This window comes from Antechinus flavipes, chromosome 4 (genome assembly GCF_016432865.1).
Source record: "Antechinus flavipes isolate AdamAnt ecotype Samford, QLD, Australia chromosome 4, AdamAnt_v2, whole genome shotgun sequence".
Lineage (NCBI taxonomy): Eukaryota > Metazoa > Chordata > Mammalia > Dasyuromorphia > Dasyuridae > Antechinus > Antechinus flavipes.
The window spans coordinates 148727354-148749830 of NC_067401.1; the positions used below are offsets into that span (position 1 = coordinate 148727354).

The window sequence follows — 22477 nt, forward strand, 5'->3', positions numbered from 1 at the left end:
AGGCTGGGCCAAAGAGCATTCATTTACAGGCCTGGGAGACCCCTGCCAGAGGATTCTATCTTCCCGGCCTGCTCTTCTCGGTCTCCACTCCCCACCTAGGGCTTGTGAGCCCGGGAGCCTGCTCCCAGAGACCCAGACAGCTGGAGTCCATTTTGATTCTCCTCCACCACCATCACTAGGACAATACAACCCCGCCCAGCGCTAGGCGCGCCCCCGCGACGGGCCTTGTGCGCGTGCCCGCGTTTCTTCCCGCCTCCCGGTTCCGAGCCCTGCGCAGAGGAGGCCTCTCCAGGGGAGCAGGGAGGGTGGGGGGAGGAGGCTGGTTATGTAAGCGCTGCGCGCTCCCGAGAACCAAAAGCCAATGGGAGCCTTGGGCTGTTCGTGCCCGCGCACGCAAGGGGGGAGAGGGGGCGCAGAACGTGCGCGCGCCCTCAGTACCTCCACAGCTGCCTCCTCCTCCTCCTCCTCTTCTTCCTCCTCCTTCTCCTCCTCTTCCTCCTCCTCGTTCTCCTCCTCCTCCTCCTCCTCCTCTTCCTCCTCCTTCTTCTTCTCCCCTTTACCACCATCACCACCATCATCTTCCTCCTTCTCCTCCTCCTGCTCCTGCTGCTGCCGCTCCTGCTTCTACTCCCGTTCCCTTGGAGCGGTCCATCCTGGTGCCTCTTTTGTGAAGCGGAGGCTGAGGATATTCCCGGACTCGCCATGGCGGACGAAAAGCCTAAGGTGAGGGAGCCCGCGGCGGCGGCGGGGGCGGCGGCGGCGGCGGCGGCGGCGGCGGGGGCGGGGGAGGGGGCCGGCGGCGCGCGAGGGGAGGGAGGCGGGCCGGGCGGGGGTCCCGGCGCTGCGGTGGCCCCCGCTCCGGCCCGGGCTTTCCGCGCCATTTTCCCTCCTCCCCCTCCTTCAGCCCGCGCCGGACGAGGCCCCGCCGCCCCCGGGGCCGGAGCCGGGGCCGCGGAGAGAGCAGAGCGCGCGGCCTGGTCTCACCGCCGCAGCCGCCAAGCTTGGGGTTTTCCCTTTTGGCCTCGGGGGCTGCTCTGCCCTCCTCCGGCGCGGGCTGGAGGCGGGGTCCTCGCCCGACCCGGAGTTTCGGAGCGTCCACTCTGTTGGGGTCCCGTTCTCTTTCCTCTTGGCCCAGGGGCCAGGGGAGGAGGGCTGGGCCTTCGGGCCAAAACTGGATTTTCCTGGGTGAGAAGGGCTGGGGGAGTTCGGCTTCTTGCCTCTCCCTCCCTCCCTACCCTCCCTTCCCTTCCCTCCCTCCCTCCCTCCTTCCCTCCCTCCTTCCTTCCCTCCTTCTCTTCCTCTGCTGAGGAACCCATAGCCCTCGGCGACCATGTGGATGATGCTGTAGCCTCCAGCAGTGAAGGAGGAGGTGGGAGGCTGGTCGGCAAGCTCAATGGATGGTTTATCTTCTGTTTTTAATGTAAACTTTTCAAAAACTGCTTTTAAGGCGCCAAGAGGCTCCCCCCTCTTGCCCTCCGCCCCCTCCTCCCCCCGTGCCCCGAAAACAGGAGTGCATCCTTCAAATGGGTTTTTTTCTTATGGCCTACCGTCTCTTTATCCCCATAACCTTCCTAAGCTTATTTAAGTACAATAATGCTCACATGGATCTAGCTAGAGTCAAGAGTCTGCCATGGTACGAGGGGAAAAGTGAGATTGGCTCCCATTTACATTGTATATATCTTGTATGGGTTTGGTAGTTTATGCATAGAGTCCTTCCCCTGTTAGAATGGGAGCAGGGACCATTTTTTTTTGGGGGGGGGGGGGAGGAGAAGAGGGCCTTTGTATCTCCAGCGCTTAGTGTCTGGCACATAGTAAGCACTCAATAAATGTTTGACCCGACTTCAAATCCCGACTCTAATTTGGATACCTGGAGACCTTGAGCAAGTAAGTCAAAGAACCTCCGGAGTCCCCAGTTTTCTTTTTCCACCTCCAGTTCCAATAGAGTTTGATCCGAAGTCGATCACAAAAATAAAGGGAAGCTTGGAAAAACTTATGCTTTCCCTATTAAAAATCTTTTCCAATCCCCCCATCCTTCATCCTCCAAAAAGGGAGATATTGAAGAAAAGGCCTTTTGAGATTTATTGTCAGGTATTTTTTCCTTTGAATCCAGGGACAATCTCTTAAATTTGTATTTATATTGAATAATTGTTAAACTGGTGACTTTTTTTGAAAAAAAAAAATGAGTGCCAAATATACTTAATTATATCAAAATTCTGCACCAAAAATTGGATGTAGAACTAAAGCTATATAATAAGATTTGGTGTAGTTTATTTTCAGTGTGATTTTTCCGAAAAGAGCTTATCTCTTTAGGGAAAGATGGTCATATGCTATTTGTTTTTTAAACATAAAAAGTTGCAGAGGTAGGTGTGATTTTTCTTACTAAACTACTGTATATAGGATTAAATTTTGTTACTATGAGAGTTATTTAGTGTTATTGATACCAGGTTTCTCATCTACCCTATTTCAGTCAGTTCTTTGTTTTAAATCTACTGTTTTAAAAATCAAAATGTGAAACTTGTTGCTTTTGAAACAACTTTAGGTGTTTAGCATCCTTAAGTTATACCACCTTATTTTTTTTTTCTCTCAACAGGAAGGAGTCAAGACTGAAAACAATGACCACATTAATTTGAAGGTGGCAGGGCAAGATGGGTCGGTGGTGCAATTTAAGATTAAGAGACACACACCACTTAGTAAACTAATGAAAGCCTATTGTGAACGACAGGTGAGAGTATATTGGCTTCCAGACTAAATCTGGCAAAAAACATCAAACTTGAGCGGAGACTAAGATGACATCTTAGCATTGTAGTAGCATCATTGTACATTGTTAACATTTAATAGTTTTGGAATGATGAATATTCATTTGTACCATAAACTTACAGTTTTGTAAGTTTCAAATGTATTAGTCATTTGTGTTCAGCATTCCTTTTAACAACACTGCATGTTAAAATCCTTTTATTCTAATGATTTTTAATAATTGGAGTAAATTAAATAACTTGCTTTAACATGAGTTATTTTTTTGTATTAGAGAAAGGGAGAATGAACTTCAAATATTTTCAGGCATCCAACTACCCATTTCTTACTTGTCTGTTATTTTTTGCAGAAGACATCTCAAATATAGCTTTCCTTTAAACAGGTTTTAGAAGTGAACTTTAGGACATATTTGCATTTGGCATTAAGCATGCAAATTCTGTGACCTATTTCATTTCTTTTCACTCACATTGAAGATATCAAAACAGCTTAAACCCTACAAAGCAAATAGGAAGTTTCTGATAATTTAAAGACATTTTTTTATCCAAAAACATATGAGTAGAGAAGAGGAAGTGTAAAAAGTAATGAATGAAATTATTTGAACCTAGTACTTGGAAGCACGTTAGTGATTTCTACTGAGGAAAACAAGGAGCCCTTTTATATAATGAATTTATCAACAACTCAAAAGTAATATATACAGGGTTCATTTCAAAATAAATTATTGATAATCAGGTAAGTAGATTTTTCCTGCTTTAAAACACATTTTTTAAGAAGGTAAATATTTCCAATATGGTCTACTATAATAAATAAAACCACAAGTTGAGAAAATCATTTTGGTGGGATAGAGGAACTCATAAATTTATCTCTAAAGGGAAGTTTAAAATATAAAGGTTTGGGTTAATCCTAGACAAATTGGGAAATGGAGTTCAGATTAAAATACTCCAAATGACATAAGAGTATTTGAATAAAAGTATGAAAAATAGAAGCTATTAAAAGTTTTTTTATTCTGTAATATGATGGTTTTGTTAGGAATAGAATTTGTTTTTGTTAAAATGATAGAAACTTAAATTCTACATAATTGAAGAAATTTTAGCAAAATATTATATTTTGAGAATTTGTATTAATTGATTGGCTGTTTCAAACAACATAGATTCACTGTATTGAATTTTTAGAAACTTGCATCTTATTCAAAAGACTGGATTAACTTAGGGCCCCAATTTCTGATGTTTCATTACTGTTAATATAATTCTCAGAACTTATCTTTGCAATCAGTAACAACATTTATTAAAAGTCTACTATGCTAGGCAGTATCTTAAATAGTGGGGATGTAAAAAGAGGCAAAAAACAGTTCCTTCTCAAGAAGCTTATAATCTAATGTAGATAGCATGCAAAATACAAAGCAAGGTATATATAGCATAAAGAATTAATAAAGAGAAGGCACTAGAATTGAGGAATTACAAGAGTTCCTGTTTTTAAAAAAATGATTTTTAGATGGGACTTAAAGGAAGCCATAAAAAGCAGTTGGGAGAATTGAGGAGGGGAGAGAATGCTGGCATAGGAGATAACCAGAGAGATGGAATCTTTTGTTCATGGAACAGCTAAGAGGCTACTATTGGATCAAACATAAGAGAGTAAAATGTGAAAAATGAACAGGACCTAGATTATAAAAAGCTTTGGATGCCAAACGGCATTTTGATTTAATTCAGAAGGTAACAGGCACTGGAGTTTATAAAGTAGGGTGACATGATCAAACCTTCACTCTAGGAAAATCACTTTAGTAGCTGAATAGAGTATGAATTGGACTAGGGAGAGATTTAGGGCAAGTAGAGCCACCAGCAAGCTATCAGAATAGTTCATGTATGAGATTCACTAGAGGCATGGCAGTGTCAGAAGAGGACATTTACAAGAAATGCAGAATTGAAATCGGTGGGCCTTTGCATCAGATTGGATGTGATGGAAGGGGAGTTGTGAGTAGTTGAAGATTACTCCTAGGTTGTAAATTTGAGGAACTAGGAGGATGGTATTGTTCTCTATAGTAATAGAGGTAGGTAGAAAGAAGAGAGGAGAGTTTAGGGGAAAAGATAATGAATTCAGTTTTGCATATATTCATTTAAGGTGTCTGCCAGACATCCAGTTCAGGTAGTTTAAAAGACAGTTGGAAATGAGAAACTAGAAGTCAGCAGAGAGGTTGGGCCAACATAGGTGGGTTTGAGATTTCATTGTGTTAATTAAATCCATGGAAATTGATTTGGCTAAGCAAGAGATGTTTCAGAGGTGAAATCAACAAACCTTGGCAGCAGATTGCATAGGAGAGGTGAGAGATAAAAAGGTGTCAAGCCTAAATCTTAGATTTTAAGCCTAAAGAATTAAAAGGATGGTCATAACCTCTGGAGTAATAGGGAAGGGGATAAAATAAGGGGATAAGATAGGACAAGTTTAAGAATAAAAATAACAAATTTTGTTTTTGGACATGTTGGTAATTAAGATCCACTGAACATCTGGTCTGAGATGTCTGAAAAGTAGTTCAAAAGGGAGCAGGACAGGTAGATTTGAAAATCATTATCCTAGGGATAGTAATTGGAGCTGATAAGATCACCAGTTGAACTAGTATAAGGGGGAAAGAGAAGAGAACCCAAGACTGAACTCAGAGGATTGTCTGATTACAGGGCATGTTCTGCATGGATACAGGAAAGGACATTGAGAAAGGAGAATCTTATAGGCAGAAAAAAAGGAGAGTGAGTACCAACCTGAAAATATAAAAGAGGACTTTTAAGGTGAAGGGAGTTTTGGCAGTGTCAGAAGTTGCCCAGAGATCAAGGAGAATGAAGATTGAGAAAAGGCTTTTGAACTTGGCAAGTAAAATAATTAGTAACTTTGAAGAAAGCAGTTTCAATGGAATAAGGTAGGAAGCTGGTTTGTAAGAGGTTAAAGAGAAGAGAGAAAGTGAAGCTACCTGTTTTAGATGGCCTTTTCTAGGAATTGAGTTACAAAGGGCAGAAGAGATAGAAAACATTAGTTAGGGATGGAAGGATCAAATAAGAGTTTGGGGTTTGATTTTCAGGATGGAAAAGACAATCATGTTTGTAAGCAGGAGGGAATAAGCTAGTAGGTAGAGATTGATGTGATAGGGCAATATGGAGAATGGGATCACTTGAACAAGTAGAGGACTTAACTTTAGTAAGAGGTTTTTGTTGTTTAGTCATTTCAGTTGTGTTTCTTTGTGATCCCATTTGGGGTTTTCTTGACAAAGATACTGGAGTTTGTCATTTCATTTTACAGATGAGAAAACTTGAGGCAAACAGGGTTAAGTGACTTGCCCAGAGTCATGGAATTATTAATATGTGAGGCCAGGTTTGACAGTTCTGTCCATTGGACCACCTAACTGTCTCTTGGTAAGGAGTAAGCCCACTTATTTACATGAGACAGGGATGAAAGAAGAGAAAATGGCAGGAGGCAGCTAAGTGAAGAGAGAATTCAGGAAGTGGCCCCATTTTTTTTCTGAAAAATGTGAGGCAAGGATCTCAACTGAGAAAGTTGGGGGATTGGGAAATTTGTAGAGGGATGAGAAAGTTTGGAAGAATCACTATGGAAAGTGGAATGAAAATTGCTAAGGGAGCTGTAGAATTACCTAACAACATCAAGGGCCCAGTTGAAATTGTGTAACATAAATTTGCAGCAGATCCAGTCAGAACAGTTGCATGATTTTCTCTACTTTCATTTATCACTGTTTATATAGGACTAAAGGCAACAAATGGTGGGAGTGATCCAAAGCTGAGGTTTGGCAGGGTGTGTGATGTGATGAGTGGGCTTAGGGATTCAAGAGTAGAGACCAGATGCAACAAAAATGTTCACATAATAGATATTCACATTTTTTTTGAGAGGTAATATGTTGTGGTTGAGTCTTTCAGAGTCAGGAAAGGCCTGGATTTGTTGTTTCCAGGAAATCGTATTCTGTCAAGGATGATATATATGTGTCTAAAATAGAAGATATAGAGAATAAATACAAAGTGGTAGAGCCACTTAACACATCATAGGGAAACCAAAAAGATTTCCCTTAAAACGTACTGCTTAAGTGCATCTTGAAAAAAGATGAGCATTCTACAAAATAGAGGTGAGGAGAGCATATTAGCAGGCTTGGGAGAGAGCTAAGTTTCAAGGTATAGAGGTGGTCGATTTGGCTGGACTATAGGGGATGTCAGATAAGTATGGGGCCAAGTTGTGTAGGACTTAAATAGCCAAATAGGAGTTTATATTTTCTGTCAGAAATAATAGCAAATAATTTGGCTTCATCTGTAAAATGTAAAAATATACATAATATCTCACAGCTATTGAGGATCAAATGAGAGAATATATATTTTGTGTATTTTGTAACCCTTCGAGCACTGTATAAGTCATCTATTACTGTTTCAATTTATTCTAAACAAAATAACTATTTAGAAGCACTTATGATTTCCTCTGAAGTGAATAGTCCTTCCACCGATAAAGATGATAAATCCTCCATCCTTTCTTTTGTGTGGTTTCTCACTTATCTAGCCCTAGCCAAGCTCTAGATTTATATCTGACTATTGGACATTGCAAACTGAATAGATCCCTCATGTCATTTTTGATCCTCAATCTGAAAACATTTTGCACATCACTTCCCTATCTTCTAAGTGATTGTATATCACTATCCTACTTCCAACCTTTTTTTTAACCTCTAACTTGGATTATTATAATTATTGCTTAGGGCTCTATTCTTTCCCATATAGATTTTTCCACACAAAGCTTGACCATGTGACTACTCAAACTTCTGTGACTCTTTACTCAATACTATGGTGGTCAAACATTAAACTCCAATATATGGCATTTAAAGCACTTAGTAACTTGATTGCAATCTACCTTTCCAACCACATTACATATTACTTCCATTCACATTTGTTCTAATTTTCTAATTGTTCACATTCCATTTGTTCTAAACAAACTTTTTTTCTACATGATTTCCATGTCTTACCTGTTTTATGTGCAGAATTTCCCCTGTGCCTGGAAAATGCACTTTTTTATCATCTTTTAGAATCCCTTGTTTCCATCAAAACTAAAGCCTAATGCCATCTACACCTTTCCTCATTGGTCTCTCTTCAAAAGTTAATTTGTGTGTGCGTGTTGTCTTTGTAGACTGTAAAATTTGAGAAATGAATGATTATATTAAGAACTTTTCATTTTTTTATTTTCAGTAGGTGATAAGTTTTATAAATAATTTTTGATTGAATGATACAACTCTTCTGTAAAGGATTAATCTACCTTATATTCTGAAGTTTTATTTCTGTCTCTTTTTATATATTTAGGAAATGTTATTGCAGTGTAGAGAAGTCCAGTATATTGGATAGTATACAGATATACAATTATATCATGAAGACCTGGGGTGTCAAGTATTACCTTTCACATCTGCTAGTTCTGTGATCATGGCAACTCTCAGTCCTCCGGAGAACTTTTGAGTGCATATATTACCAGAACTATTTTTTGTATCAGTGGAAGAAGTTTCTATACCAATATAAACTGTGAGGATTAATTCCCACCTATCACCAACTTAAGAGTAAATGAATGTAGCACTTATTCTATCCATCTGTTATCCATCATTCTTGTCATATGACCAGAAAGTCACATGTTCTAGTTATGTGTTATGGATGTCTACTTATACACAAATTAGTTATGTTTAACCTTTATAGCTATCATATTTTTCTATTTGGGTCATTTTCATGTGTCTTCATTGATTCATTGCCATCTTTCATTGCTAGATGACAGGATATACTGAAATAAAAATTTTCTTGTCTTGATTTACTTTTATTGCTCTGAGTTTTTAGATAGAAAATTATCATTCTTTTAAAATTCCCATCAACTAGAAAGAAGCCAATATGGAACTATTTTACACAATGATTAGAAAAAACATTGTTCTTAAATTATAAGTTACTTTAGCGTATAATCTTTAATTAAAAGAGAAATTAATCAACTTTAAACAATCTCAAAGATTTTGAATGATTAAATGCTGTAAGAGATTAGCTAGAAAACAACCTTTTCATTTTACAGAGGAGAAAAATGGACCAACATAAGTTAACTGCTTTATGATCTTTGGGTTATCAGTGGCAGAGATGAGACAAGAACCCAGATATCTCCAGACTCCCCTTTTTCATATGTTTGTTCTACTACAGGATTGGTTGTAAATAGAGGAAGATACCTTTTTTAAAATAATAATTATAAGCACTCTGAAATTTGACTTTACATATTGACATTGCAGTTGCAGCTAACCTGTGTGAGATAAATACTATGAAGTTTCCCATTTTATGGATGAGAAAATTGAAGGTCAGAGAAGTTAAGTGACTTAAAACCAGTAAGCATCAGAAGTAGGATCTATCCAGCATTTTGCTATGCCATCCTTGGCCATCTGGATTTTAATTAGTCTTTTTCTCTGCTCTTTCACCCCCTCCTTCCCAGTTCATTCTTTTGAATTAAATGTATTGTCTATGTGAGATGCAGTCTTGAATATATTAAATGTTTTAACATTGCTAAGCACATCCACATTTACACTGAAGATGTTCAGAACACATAGAAGAATTTACTAAGCCGAAAAACCCATGGTCACACAACTAGTATATATGTATCCACTTGTCAAGCTGCTGCTTGTTCTCCTCTTTTAGATTCCTACTTCTTTAAAGCTTGGTTTTTTTTTTTTTTTAACTATTTTTTTTTTGTTTTTTTTACCTAGTATAATGTTCTGCATATAACTAATCAATGTTTAATTAAATATAAATTAACATCTTATATTTTAGCAAGTTTATCCTTTTCCACTCTTCAGTTGATTTGTGACAACTAAGTTAGCTTTAAATATCTTGAAAGGGATGCCTGGAGGTGGTAATTCTGTAAATAAACATTAGGTTAACCATTTTTGATTTCCAAACTTTTAAAATTCAAATGACTAGTATATTAGATGTTTTATTTTGTATGCAACCCAAGGTTAAGATTTTATTTTTATATTTAAGTAAAAGAAAATTTAGACTTGGTTTACTTTGCTTTGAGAAGTTTGTAGTTTGTGATAATAATTGATAATAAATCAATACCATAGGTGTTTTATTGATTGCTTGATAACAGGCTCTACAGGGAGTAGGTTTTGTTTTGGTTTTTTTTTTTTTGAGTAATGGTAAGAACTATTTGGGTAGGCTATGCAAGTGATTGATAAGCAAATAACCTAGTTTTCTCCTAGTAGTGTATAATCTCAAATTATTTTGAAGGATTAATGTATGTTCAGGTACTGGTTCTGGAACTTAAAAGACAAAAAAGTTGCTTATGGCTGGGAGAAGCTTGACCATTGTGATCACATAACTAGTGTCAGAGACCAAGGGGATTTAAACCTCTGCCTATTATTATATACTGATTCTCAAAATACTAATATTTTTAAAATCTAAAAGCCTAAGTACATAAATTGAGTCAGATTGCATATAACTAAAGTTAGGGTCTTCCTTCATGTAGCAATACAAATAGTCATATTGTAACCAATTTTTTGTCTTCTATTCAGGGTTTGTCAATGAGGCAGATCAGATTCCGATTTGATGGGCAACCAATCAATGAAACAGACACACCTGCACAAGTAAGATTTTTCTTTATCATTTCTAGAATTTGGATTTCATATAGTTTTTTTTAAGAATTAAAGCGAAAGTTTTAACATAGTACCTGGTTTGTAATAGCCTGTATTTTTTTTGACTTAAGTCCCAGGAACCCATATTTTTATTGTAATCTCATCTTTTACTTAACTTCTACTTGTAATTTCTTATATCTGGTCAATCACCAAGTTTTGTCAGAATCTCAGTAATAACTCATCCATTTCTCTCATCTGTCATCTTCTCTCCATTTCTACTGCCACCATTATAATTCAGGCCCTCAAATACTTAACATTGGGCTTATTGTAAGTTATCTAACTAGACACCCATGTCTATTATTGTACTAATTCATCCTACACATCACTGATATAGTAATCTTCCTAATGCACCTCTAAACACATTAATAATAGCTTTTATTACGTAGCATTTTAAGATATACAAAAAGCTTTCAAGTATCAGCATTTTATATGTGAAAAAACTTTAGCTCAGAAGTTTAGATTTTCCTTATTTCACACAGGAGTATCTGAGCTTGAACAACCTGAGTTTATTGATTCCTAATGTTTTCTCCTTTTGTACATAATACTGCTTTTTCATTATGGGGCTAGTTATTGCTTAAAAAAAAAAAACAAAAAACAAAAAACCACTTTGCTAGATAAAGTTCCTGCTAGATAAAGCTCGAACTTCCTTAACATTTGGGTTCTTCTGCAATCTGAATCCTAACTGCCTTTTTATCCTCACACTGCCTAATATACTCACTGTCTTTGCCCTTGACTGTCTGCCTCTTTTTCTCATAGTTGTACCTATGCCTGTCATCTCACTTTTTCCCTTCATATCCCTTAATCAAAATCTGCCCGAGTATTTCCTTCAGAGGCCCCGTTTAAAAGCTCCCATCTCCTTGAACTCTTTCTTGACTTCCATAGGTTCAATGAATTTTGTACACTGACTGCTTGACAGCTGACATATGTGCAATGAGTATTTTGGCCACAAAACTCTTGAAGTCAGTCGAGATTATGAGCTTCATTGGTGGAGAAAGTTCCCATTGACGAATTCATAGATCCTTGAAGTAATAATTTACTAGCTTATGAACAAATATTAAGTGCTTGCTTCTTGTGTGTTAGACACTGGAGATAAAAAAAGAGTGCACAAAACAATCCCTCCCTGCAAGGGTATACAGAATAAACCTAAAAAGAATAAATAGAAGGGAGTTAAATATGAGGTAATTTGTGAGGGGGCATCTATAAAGGCTTTCTATAGAACTTAAATCTTCCTTATCTTATATTGGTAGTGTTATTCACATAATAAAATGTTTACATTTTCCTGTAAAAACTAGCCTATTTTTCTAGCACTTCTCTATGCTCCCTAAATTACCTATTTTTGAGAGCTTCACTTATGTACAGTTTAATAACAAAATTTTGGAATCTTTTTAATTCTAAATGTCTATTGTTTTCTACTTGATTAAAACTAAAGTAATAACCAACATAGTTGACTAAAAGAATTTTGAATACTTTTGATACTTAAAATAATGTTTGAAGGAAAAATATTTTAGGATCTTTAGTTTTTGCTGAAATTTTTTTTTTAAAAGAAAATCTTGTAGTTAGCCACAAGAAGCTGAATTTTCTTCTGGAAGAAAAATGAAAATTGGGTACTTATACCAGAAAACACATGTAAAGGTATAGAAATATTTCACTTCTAAAATTTTATAATCTGTGACAACTATTTTAATAGCATGGTAGAAGGTCTATCTAGAATAAATCATAAATTTTCTGTTGTGTTTATATCTTGGGAATTTCAATTTTAAATGTTTAATCTTATGACTACTATAAAACTTATGTAATCATCAAAAACAAGTCTGTAATTCAGAAAGTGAGGGGTGTGAAATGGAAATGCATTCCAATTAATTAGAGAGTTTTGCTATCTTATGCCTTCAAGAACAGCATTGGTTTTTTTTTTTTTTAGTTTTTTTTTTAGTAGTAACAACTCGGTCATTAGTTTACTCTAACCTTGAAAGAGGTATAAGAACTCTTTTTGGGATTTCAGGTATACTGTCAAATTTTTGCAATGTTTTTTTGAAATGCAAAGACCTAGTAGTTGTAAATGCTATGAATCAAGTTATATTCATGTCACTTTCAAAAATAAAAAAAACCAAACTGTCTCCTATTTCTGTGATTTTGTACATTGCATGTTGAACTAAATCTGTTTCTATAGTATGTTAATAAGCTTTTATATATACATAGTAGCAAATTCTCATTGAAATCTAAACAGTGTTTAGAGGTAAGATAAATGCATTCATTGAAAAGAAAAGACAGTGACATAGTTCTTTCATAAATTTTGCCCAAACAATTTGAGTTTCCTCCCTGCCTCCAATATCCCTTCCCCTATATATAATTTTAATTATATTCTTTAGCTGTTTAATACTTTAGCCCTTAGCATCAGTTTTGGTGAACTTAAGTTCTTTGAGGCCTTGAAAAGAAGATTATCCTAACTTCATGTAATGTAGTATTTTTGTTGGTAGTGCAATGTTGGGTTAAATATGAAAAAAATCTAAAGTTTGCTGAATTGACAATAAGTGTAGGTAATAAGATTCCTAAGGTGAAGAATTTTGCAAATCTAGGTTAAAGGGAGGGCCTATAATTCTAAGAACAGCCAACCAGACCACATTATAAATTTGAAATGTTAAAAAAATAATAATAATAATATTAGTAAGTGGAGCTAAAAAGTTTTATTTTTCCTCTTGTGCTGTAGTTGGAAATGGAGGATGAAGATACAATTGATGTATTCCAGCAGCAGACAGGAGGCATTTACTAAAGAGAACATGCAACTCTACTCCAGAACTGTGCTCCCAAGGAAAACAATGCATTCACAATTAGAAAACCAAGATTTGGTTCATCCACATCCTGACTACTGCAGTATAGTTTTCTCTCTTCTTTATCCCTTCCCCCATTCCTATATTGTACATAAAGTAACTGGTGTATGTGCACAGGCATAATGCGTATTTTTTTTTTTTTAACTAAATGGCCGATGGTATGTTTTGATCAACATCAAATGGAGATGGGGAGGGGAAAAAACAAACTGGTTCTGTGAAAATATCCCTTTTCTCCATTAGTGGCATGCTCATTCAACTTTATCTTTATATTCCAGTAAGTTATTTTGCTCTCACTGTTTAACAACAAAAAAAAAACCCACAAAAAAATCCTTGCATACCTTGTTTGATTGGATAATTTCAATGTTTTTCTTTTATCATTGTAAAACCAAGGACGATTTTATAACTTTTTTGTACGTAGCTGTTACATGTAGGGCAATCTCTGTCTCTCAGTAGGGATAAATTACTATAAAAAATTGATCCTAGATAGTTCTCCCTTCAAGTCAAACATCTTGTTGTTTAAATAAACTTCTTGTTTAAAATAAACTGTTTTCTTTAATTATTCTCAAAAAACTGTTAAGAAATGGTGATGTAGAGAAACATAGTTTAACATGCTAGGAGAGAAAGGTTACATAATTAAAACTTATTTTATTTACTTAAAAAATTAGCAATCAGTGATTTGACATTTCTGTTGGCATTAATGATTAAGATTTAGTAAATGGATTTTATTTTCTTGTATGCTCAGTTTTGCATTAATTTCAGAAATTCAAAGAATATGTGAAGATTAAAGGAAGAGAATGAAATATGGTGTGCAATGTATGGCTCTGTTGTGCTCATTATTCAGTGGAAGGAAGGTTTAGCTTCAGAAGAACTGAAGAAGAAAGTAAGTGGTACCAGTTCCACAAGAAGTTGTCCCACAAGATGAGATTTGGGGACTTGTAAGTATATAATTCTAGACAGAAATAGTAACTTCAAATTTGATTTGTTTTAAAAAATTATGGTGATGGCAATAAATTTCTAACTTCTTATTTTTCTGTCTTGAAAAGCCATTCTTTGTCTAGAGATACTTGACCTAAAATGAACTGAAGCAGGGGTAGGGAGGAGGTGACATTTTCCTGCTTGCAGTATTGGCAAAGGAAAAAAGCTAATACTGTAGGATCTACTCTCTAAAGATCTGCTCCCCCTAGTGGAGATTGTTCTCCATCTTTGACCTAGTGAGTGGTTTTGGAGAATTCTTTGGTCAGTCTGATGATTATAAGCTTCTGAATTTACCTAAACTTGTGCAAATAGATGTGCATGTGTAGAGACTATCACCAAATCTGAACTTAAAACCTTTCCATCTTTGTGGGATTTGCCTGACCTACTGTGCTCCTCCTCTACCTATATCATGATCAGAGGGGAGGGGTTTAGTGTGAAAAGAACTTCTTATCAAATTGTGTTATTGAAAATAATATTAGCTGGAACAATGTTAAATCTTTGTGATGTTATTATTGGTAAGAAATTAATGATTTCTAAGAGGGATACACTTTTTATTCTGAGCTGTCACTGTTTCTTCTTCCTCCTCCCTTCATAGGTTATAGGCAACAATTTGATCTAGTCACATACTTGGAAAAGAGCCAGGTGTTTATAAAGTAAATTTAATCCTTACCATCTTTATTCTAATATATCTGTAAACATTTTAATTCCACAATGTAACCTGGAAGAAAATAAATTGTTACAATTGTAGCAATAGATCAGAGTACAGATATTAAACCTATTCTCTACTTTTGTTATACAGTCTAACCCAATTTTCTTTTTGCAAGTTAATGAAATTAAAATTGCAAAAGAAATGCAGTAAGTTCAAATCACAAATTTGTGTTGGTACACTCAATTTTGTTCTTTACTTTGAGTATGGTGTTTTAAATTTGTGTCTTTATAGTTTTAGCCTTGGCCAATAATAAGATGTTTTATGTTTTGTCAGTAAAAGGATGGGAAGTGTCCCTTTGATTTATGAAGCATGCTTTGTATTTTCTATAAAAGTATTTTTCAAATTACAGCTTAGTTCTAAACTTACCTTTTACTAGCCAGAATAAGCTATATATAAGCTTACTATATCATTTTTGGCAGTCATTTAGAATAGATAGCTTATGTGGTTGTAGAGTCAAGCACTGTGACTTCTGTTTCTCTCAATGGAATATCATGTAACCATTTTGTCCTTATGAATCTAGTTAAATACTTGGGCTCCAAAACTCAACTATACAAATACAATATGGGGAAAGCATGATAAGATGATTCTTGGGGAAAAGAGCTGGTTGTTTTGTTAGAATTCTAATTCAGAGAAAAATCTCAACAGTGTGACATGGAAGACAAATGTTAATGATAGACTATTAAAGCTAATGCTAAGTGATATCGAAGTTGGATTGGAACAGAGAGATGCTTAAGGCAAGGAGAACACTTAGGAGATTATTAATTTTCTAGGCAAGAGGTAGTTGTGAGGGCCTGAAAAGTTTGAGACCTCTACTGTAATCCCTGATGCTATAATGTTTTTGCTGTTGTGCCATTTGGAAATCATTGAACTACAATTGTGAACAAGCATTTAAAGATCTAATCAGTTGTTTTATGTATGCACCAGTTGCTTTTTTTACATGCTTTTAAAAACTATATTACATACTAACCTGGAAGATTTGAGAGAAGTCTTTGTACTAAGTAAGCAGTGGTCATCAGAAACTTAAATGCTTATATCTAGAGCAGGGCTTCTCATATTTTTTTCTCTCACAAACTCAACCTCTTAGCCTATCCCACCTCTCCCCAAGAAATTTTTACATGATCCTGGATATGTAAGCATATAAAATAGGTACTCAAATCAAACATTTACTGATAAATCAAAGTCGTAATTTCATATCCCCCATTTTCAGTTTTTAAGCTTTGATTTAGGGAACTTGGTAACAGTAGGAACTCTTTCGTATATAAATTGGAGTTCTTACTCTGAAGTGGGCTTTGGCTATGGCGCTAAATATCAACCAAACAATATCAAGTTAGATACTGCTTGTTTAGAGATGGATAGCAATATTGACTTACTGAAAAAATGGTATCTACCAGGGAAATTAGTCAAGAAACAAGTTTAGCTGAGAGAGACTTTTTATCATACCTCTAGTGCCTGTAAACTTTATTTTATTGAACCAACCCTATTTCTCAGAACAGATGACTGATGGGGGACTGTATGTAAGCAGTAATACAAACCAAGAAATAAGGAGCTGAAACTAAAGGACTCAGTACCATACTCTAGGAAGTCACCTACTATTGAGACAATAGCAAAAGTTGAAGCTGTGTGATGGAATGCTGTACTAGATTAATGGATCCCTTACATGGTATCAGAAAGCAAAATTAATGTTGGTTGCTCTAGCTCATTCTATGTGGATAAAGGTATACTATGTGATAATTTGGGACATTGGGTCAAGAGAACACTCAAACAGTAAAAAACAAGATTTGAATGGGCTAAGATGATCAGCAGATGTCATTTGAAAAGTGGGAATTGTCCCACATTTGTTATTAGAAAAGTTACCAAATATGTATTGTGTATTTAGAAATTGTATATTATAGCAAGCCTTTGAAACTTGTTTGCATTTTTAAAAAAGTTTTTGTAAGAAGTTCAGGCAGATTATTTCATCAAAAAGGTCTTCCTGTTGTACCTAGAACTAGAAAGTTTGCGTGGTGGTTCAGGTGTTGCACCATTTTTCAGTGTATCTATTCTAAAAAGAGGCTGAAACTTTGAGAAAAGGTCAACTAAAAACATACTTTGGCAAGTATTAAGAAATCAAGAACTTTAGCTTAGTGTCCCCAAAGAGAGCCCCTCGTGTATTTCGGTTGCATTGAATGCAATAGGAAAACAAACAAATTCAGTGCAACTAATATAACACTTTTTTTTAGTGCACAGGTATGATAACTCTACCAGAAATGATATGATACAAACATTTTTTGGCAAAAGGGTACATTTACCTATTGACTTCTTTTTTGGAGTTGCAGAGGTTAAAAAAAATAAAAGATAAAACTAGTAAATACATATTGTGATTGAGAAAGATGAAGAAAACTTGGCTAGCTATGATTTTGATTTTAAAGGAGCTCTCAGAAATAAATTGAGCTATGGTCTGAATTTCTTATCAAGAATTAATACAAGGTGAAAGGTTTTTGAGAGGTTTTTTGACTCAAGGCATGTGCAGGTTAACAGACAATACTATTTCATTTCTTGCCGCTTTACAGAATGGGGGAGGGATTCTGTAAAAATTTATATAACTTTTGTTTATAGTTGGGCTATAAACAGGAGGAACTTAATAGTGGGTAATTAACCAAACTATCTCCAAGGATGGCAGATTATGCTGTAATTGGTTTTTTGTTGTTTTTTTCCTAATTGCCAAACATTTATTTTCTCCTTCCCCCAATTAGTAGGAAAAACTCAGAAAATAAGCAGTCAAGCAAAACAAAATTTTGAATTATGTTCAAAAATATGTATCTCACATTCTGCATCTTATTTCTTTTTATCACATATCACATATTTTATCACATATAGGTAGCATGATACATCATCAGTCCTTTGCAATGATAGTTGATCAGAGTTCTGTCACATTTGTTTGTCCATATAGTGTTATATAGTCTGAGCCAGTAAGTAGAATAGATGTTGACTTCAAATAAAGAAGATAAACAAATTTTTCTTAGATTGTTTGTTTGCCAGTTAATTTGGTCTTGACCTTGTTAAGTATCAAAGATTTTGTATAAAGTTTTAATAGTTATTTTGTATGTTTATTTAGTGATTTCATTTTTGTTGGTAATTTTAAAGTTTTTTTTATAGGTAGGAAATCATTTTTATTTAACATTACTGGAAATTCTAAAAATATTAATAAAATAGGTAGAACAAAGGAATTAACATTTTAAACAAAATGGTTAAATATGAGTTTTTGGATTATATGAAAACATAAATAGGAAATCTAGCCATCTTAACCAGGAACTTTGTGTAGACAATTAAATTAATCAGAATTCCTCAGGACACCAAGTTAACCTATAAAAAGAATCTGCTTTGTTTTTTGATATTAAAAGTCTTAAAATGAAAGGAACATACTATTTAAAATACTGATCATCAGTTGTTTGGGCAATAACTTATCTCCAAATGCATGAGATTTGGATCAGAGTAAGTATAACATTACAAAAATAAGACCTAAATAATAGGGCCATTTGATATTTGTGTATATATAGTTTAGGTGAACAAAGTAAAAAAACAAACTATATATCCCAATAGTACCCAAGCAAATCAATTTATTGAATGTAATACAAGTCAAAATAAAGCAGAGAAACACTGAAGGGTAAAATCAACTTAAAACAAGTTTGGCAAGAGATCCTTAGTAAGCCAGGTTATTATTTTTTGAATAGTATTTTATTTTTCCAAATACATGTAAAGATAGTTTTCTTTTGTGAAACTTTGTGTTCTGAATTTTTCTTCCTTATCTTCCCTCTCCCCAAGACAGCAAGCAATTTCATATGTTAAGTATGTGCAGCCCTTTTAAACATATTTACATATGTATCATGCTTGTACAAGAAAAATCAGATCAAAAAGGGAAGAGGGAGGGAAACCATGAGAAAGGAAGGAAAAAAAAAGGTTGGAAATACTGTTCCTCAATCCACATTTAGTTGCCATAGTTCTCTCTTTGAATATAATTAGCATTTCTATCCCAAGTCCATTAGGATTCCCTTGAATCACCATATTGTTTAGAAGAACCAAATTCAGGTTATTATTTAAGTATGAAAATAGGCAACAGTGGAACATCTCTTCTTCCCCCATCTTTCTAAAATGTGTGATTAAGTTTTTCTTGCACCATCAGAGACAATAAAACCATCACATTTGGACAGTTACCATCCCAATCACAAGTTACAGGTGAGGGAGAAAATAGAACTAAAGAGAACAAAAATTGGCAAGGGAGGAAGCCAATTGCATCAGTGTTAGATATTCATGAAAGAGAAAACCCAGTTATAAGGAATCTAAAAGAAGGGAAAATGCCATAAATGCATAAAAATGTCAAAAACTCATAGTTTTAAAAAAAAAAAAACAAGAACATAATATTAGGAAGTACCAAACTCTTGGCCTAACCTCTCATCTATGTAAAATCTTTCTGAAACAAACATAAAGATGAAAAAAAAAAAATACCATTCATCTTCAAGGAGTTTTTGTTAATCAGCAAGTATGTATTTACTTGGTGTTAGGCACTATGCTTATAACCCAATACAGGATTATACAGAACACAATAAAGCATGGATAAATGTATAGCTGAGATCAAATTAGTGTACAAGAGAATCAAAGGGAGTTATCACTGCTGGGTAGTATGGTAAGGGAATGTGTCATGGTAGCATTTAAGTTGTCATCCAGCCAAAATATGAGGAGAATCAATTTTATTTTTTTTTACTTTTTTTTTTTTTGGCAGAGGCAATTGGAGTTAAGTGACTTGCCAGGGTCACACAACTAGGAAGTATTTGAACTCAGGTCCTCCTGACTTCAGGATTGGTGCTCTATCTACTGCGCCACCTAGCTGCCCGAATCCATTTTAGACATGGGAATCAGCATATGTAAATAAGAGGTAGGAGCCAAAGATTGGACAAGAGGCTATAATCCAATTTAACTGGAGTATAGAATGGTGCAAAATAATGCTGAAAAAATAGAGTGAAGCCAAATCGTGTAGTATGATCTTAAATACCATGTGTTTAGGAACTGCTCATGGTCATGGTCTACAGTCACCTGAACCAATGATACATACATACATGCATATGTACAGATAGCTTGCTAAATATTTCTTTGCTATTATTAGGCAGACTTAATCTGTTAAATGTTATGCTGTATATGATGATGTCTCACTTTGTTCCTTTCCCATGCCTAAAACAACCAGAGAAACCAGAATTAGGTTTGATGGTAAAGTAGAAGATCAGTGAGGAGAAAAGAGCACTTGTTATCAAATGCCTCACTTTGGGAACTTGGTACTTGTAACATTATGCAAGTACCTCAAGTTCTATCAATGGCTCAAAGATGGAAGCCTCCACTAATCCAGTGGGATTACAAAATAAACTATATATCCAGCAACTATAAAGTTGTGAATGGGGCTGAGTCTCCAAGAATCATGTACTGAAAATGTAAAATGTGCATTGAATTTACAAAACTTTGTACAGGGGATAATTGGGTTCTCCCCCCTGCTGTTCTCCTTAAACACTGATTTTGGGTCTTTCAAGACTTGCAGTGAATATACAGCTCATAGTTCTTCATATAGCATTTGGAAGGCTATTTAAGAACTATGACACATTGGCTTGGTTAAGACTTCTGTTCAAAGTATTGGAGGGAGTGTACTGAAAAAGATAATTCCCCTCAGTTCCCCAGAAAACTTTGCAGGATTGGGGATGTGTACAAATGAGTTAAATTAACTCCAGTTGTTTTTCTGAGGTCAGCAAATTTTTAAGGAGAAAATGAAAACTAATAGATTAAAATATATTGACAACAAAGATCGTTTATTAAATGCCTGTTAATTGCCAGACATTGGAAATACAAAGGCCCAAAATAGATAGCTCTTGATCTCAAGGAGCTTGCATCTTATTGGTGTGATACACAAAGTTAGAGCCCAAAAGGATCAGAAAAACTAATAAGTGGGTATTTCTATGTTAAAATCAAAATCTGTATCATTTGAAGTTGTTTAGTGATCTATGAAAAATATAAGGGACGTAATTTACAATTTCATGTTTTGTTGCTATAGCTTGTATGGGTGATTTCTTCTGTTCATGTTTCATATATATGACTATCACTATTCAGTGGATGTAAAAATAAAATGTATACTTAAAAAAATAAAATTGTCATTGCAAAATATTTTCTTACTTGAGCCTCATAACCCTTTGAGATTAAGTAATAGTTGCTCCCATAAAATAAATATGTACAAAGGTACTCTCTGCACATTATTTTCATCCTTGAGATCCCCACATTGAGTTAGACCTTGTGAGTTAGAGTATATTATCCCCATTTTACAAATGAAGAAACAAACTTCATCCTGTTAAGTGACACGCAGAAGGTCATAGCTATCATGTCTATGATGGGATTTGAAGCTACTAAGTCCTGCATCATCTACTGTATAAATAAGATATCCATTTTACAAATAAGGAGACAGTCACAGAAAGGCTAAATGACTTGCTCCTAGTTACATAAGTTAATAAGCATTAATGTTAGGTAGAATTTGTACCCAGGTCTTCTGGACTCATCCAACAGTTTGTTAAAGGTTTAGAGCACACAAATGAACTTTATTTTTGTGATATTGAAAAAATATTGGTTCATATGCAATTATTATGATTCCAGTGGAGCTCCTTGTCATTTCAGTGTGTCCTATTCTTCATGTCCCCAGGTTTTCCTGGCAAAAATAGGAGTTGTTTGCCATTTCCTTTTGCAGCTCACTTTTACAGCTGAGCAAACCAAGGCAAACAGGCTTAATTAACTTGTCCAGTGTCACCCACTTAGTAAGTGTCTTGAGGTCTCATTTGAACTTGGGTCTTCCTAACTCTAGGCCTAATACTATATCCATGGTGTCACTTAGCTGCCCACTCATCATCAATAATTGGATTACTAAATGAATTCTTCAACATGGCAATCCATTAAGCAGAAATACAAAATGACTTCTTAGAACCTTTGCTTTTGTAATCATAGAAAAAAAAGTTAAGAATCACATGGTTTTTGGCCATCTTAGAGATTTAATTTAAATCTATTTTAATCCCCTAATGTGAGATCTTTTTCAAACAAATATACTTTAAACTACTGGAGGAACTCCATTATATCTTTACATTCTCAAAATGTCTTGGTTTAAGACACAAAAGTGGCAAGATGGGTAAGGTTTTCCTTAGAGATAAAAAGTGGCAGATTTAATTTCATTTTGTATATTAAAGCCAAAAAGAAACATTTGGTAGGATATTTGGTCATAAAATGTTACAGTGTTTCTGATGAGTATTTGCAATTTTTCATTTCTTATTTTGGATTTCTTCTCTGAATTTGAAAATTTGTTTTGAAAATTTTCTATAAGTTCACATCTTTTATCTTTTGAGAAATGATTCTCTTACAGCTGAGATGGGAGGAGTATCTGACCTCAATCAAGTAAGCTAGTTGGTCCCTAAAAGGAAATGAAACTCCTCAGGATTCAGTTGTGTAAAAGAAGCAAAGTTCAAACCATTAGTGTAGCTTGCATAAATAAACCCAATATACAAGTTG

The 22477-nt window shown here is 35.3% G+C and overlaps 1 protein-coding gene across 2 annotated transcripts; it reads left to right on the top strand.

Moving 5' to 3' along the window:
- The first annotated feature begins 508 nt into the window (after window positions 1–508).
- Window positions 509–21081, top strand: SUMO2 (small ubiquitin like modifier 2). Of its 2 annotated transcripts, XR_007953340.1 has the most exons (5): window positions 612–723; window positions 2591–2722; window positions 10292–10363; window positions 11956–12043; window positions 13116–21081. XR_007953340.1 is itself a non-coding variant. In XM_051995127.1 (4 exons), the coding sequence occupies exons 1-4, from the start codon at window positions 703–705 to the stop codon at window positions 13176–13178; spliced, it is 288 nt and encodes a 95-aa protein (XP_051851087.1). In that variant the 5' UTR covers window positions 509–702; the 3' UTR covers window positions 13179–21081. The 2 variants fall into 2 exon arrangements, 1 of the variants encoding a protein (XP_051851087.1); XM_051995127.1 differs by lacking the exon at window positions 11956–12043 and having other exon boundaries at window positions 509–723.
- Window positions 21082–22477: the final 1396 nt, after the last annotated feature.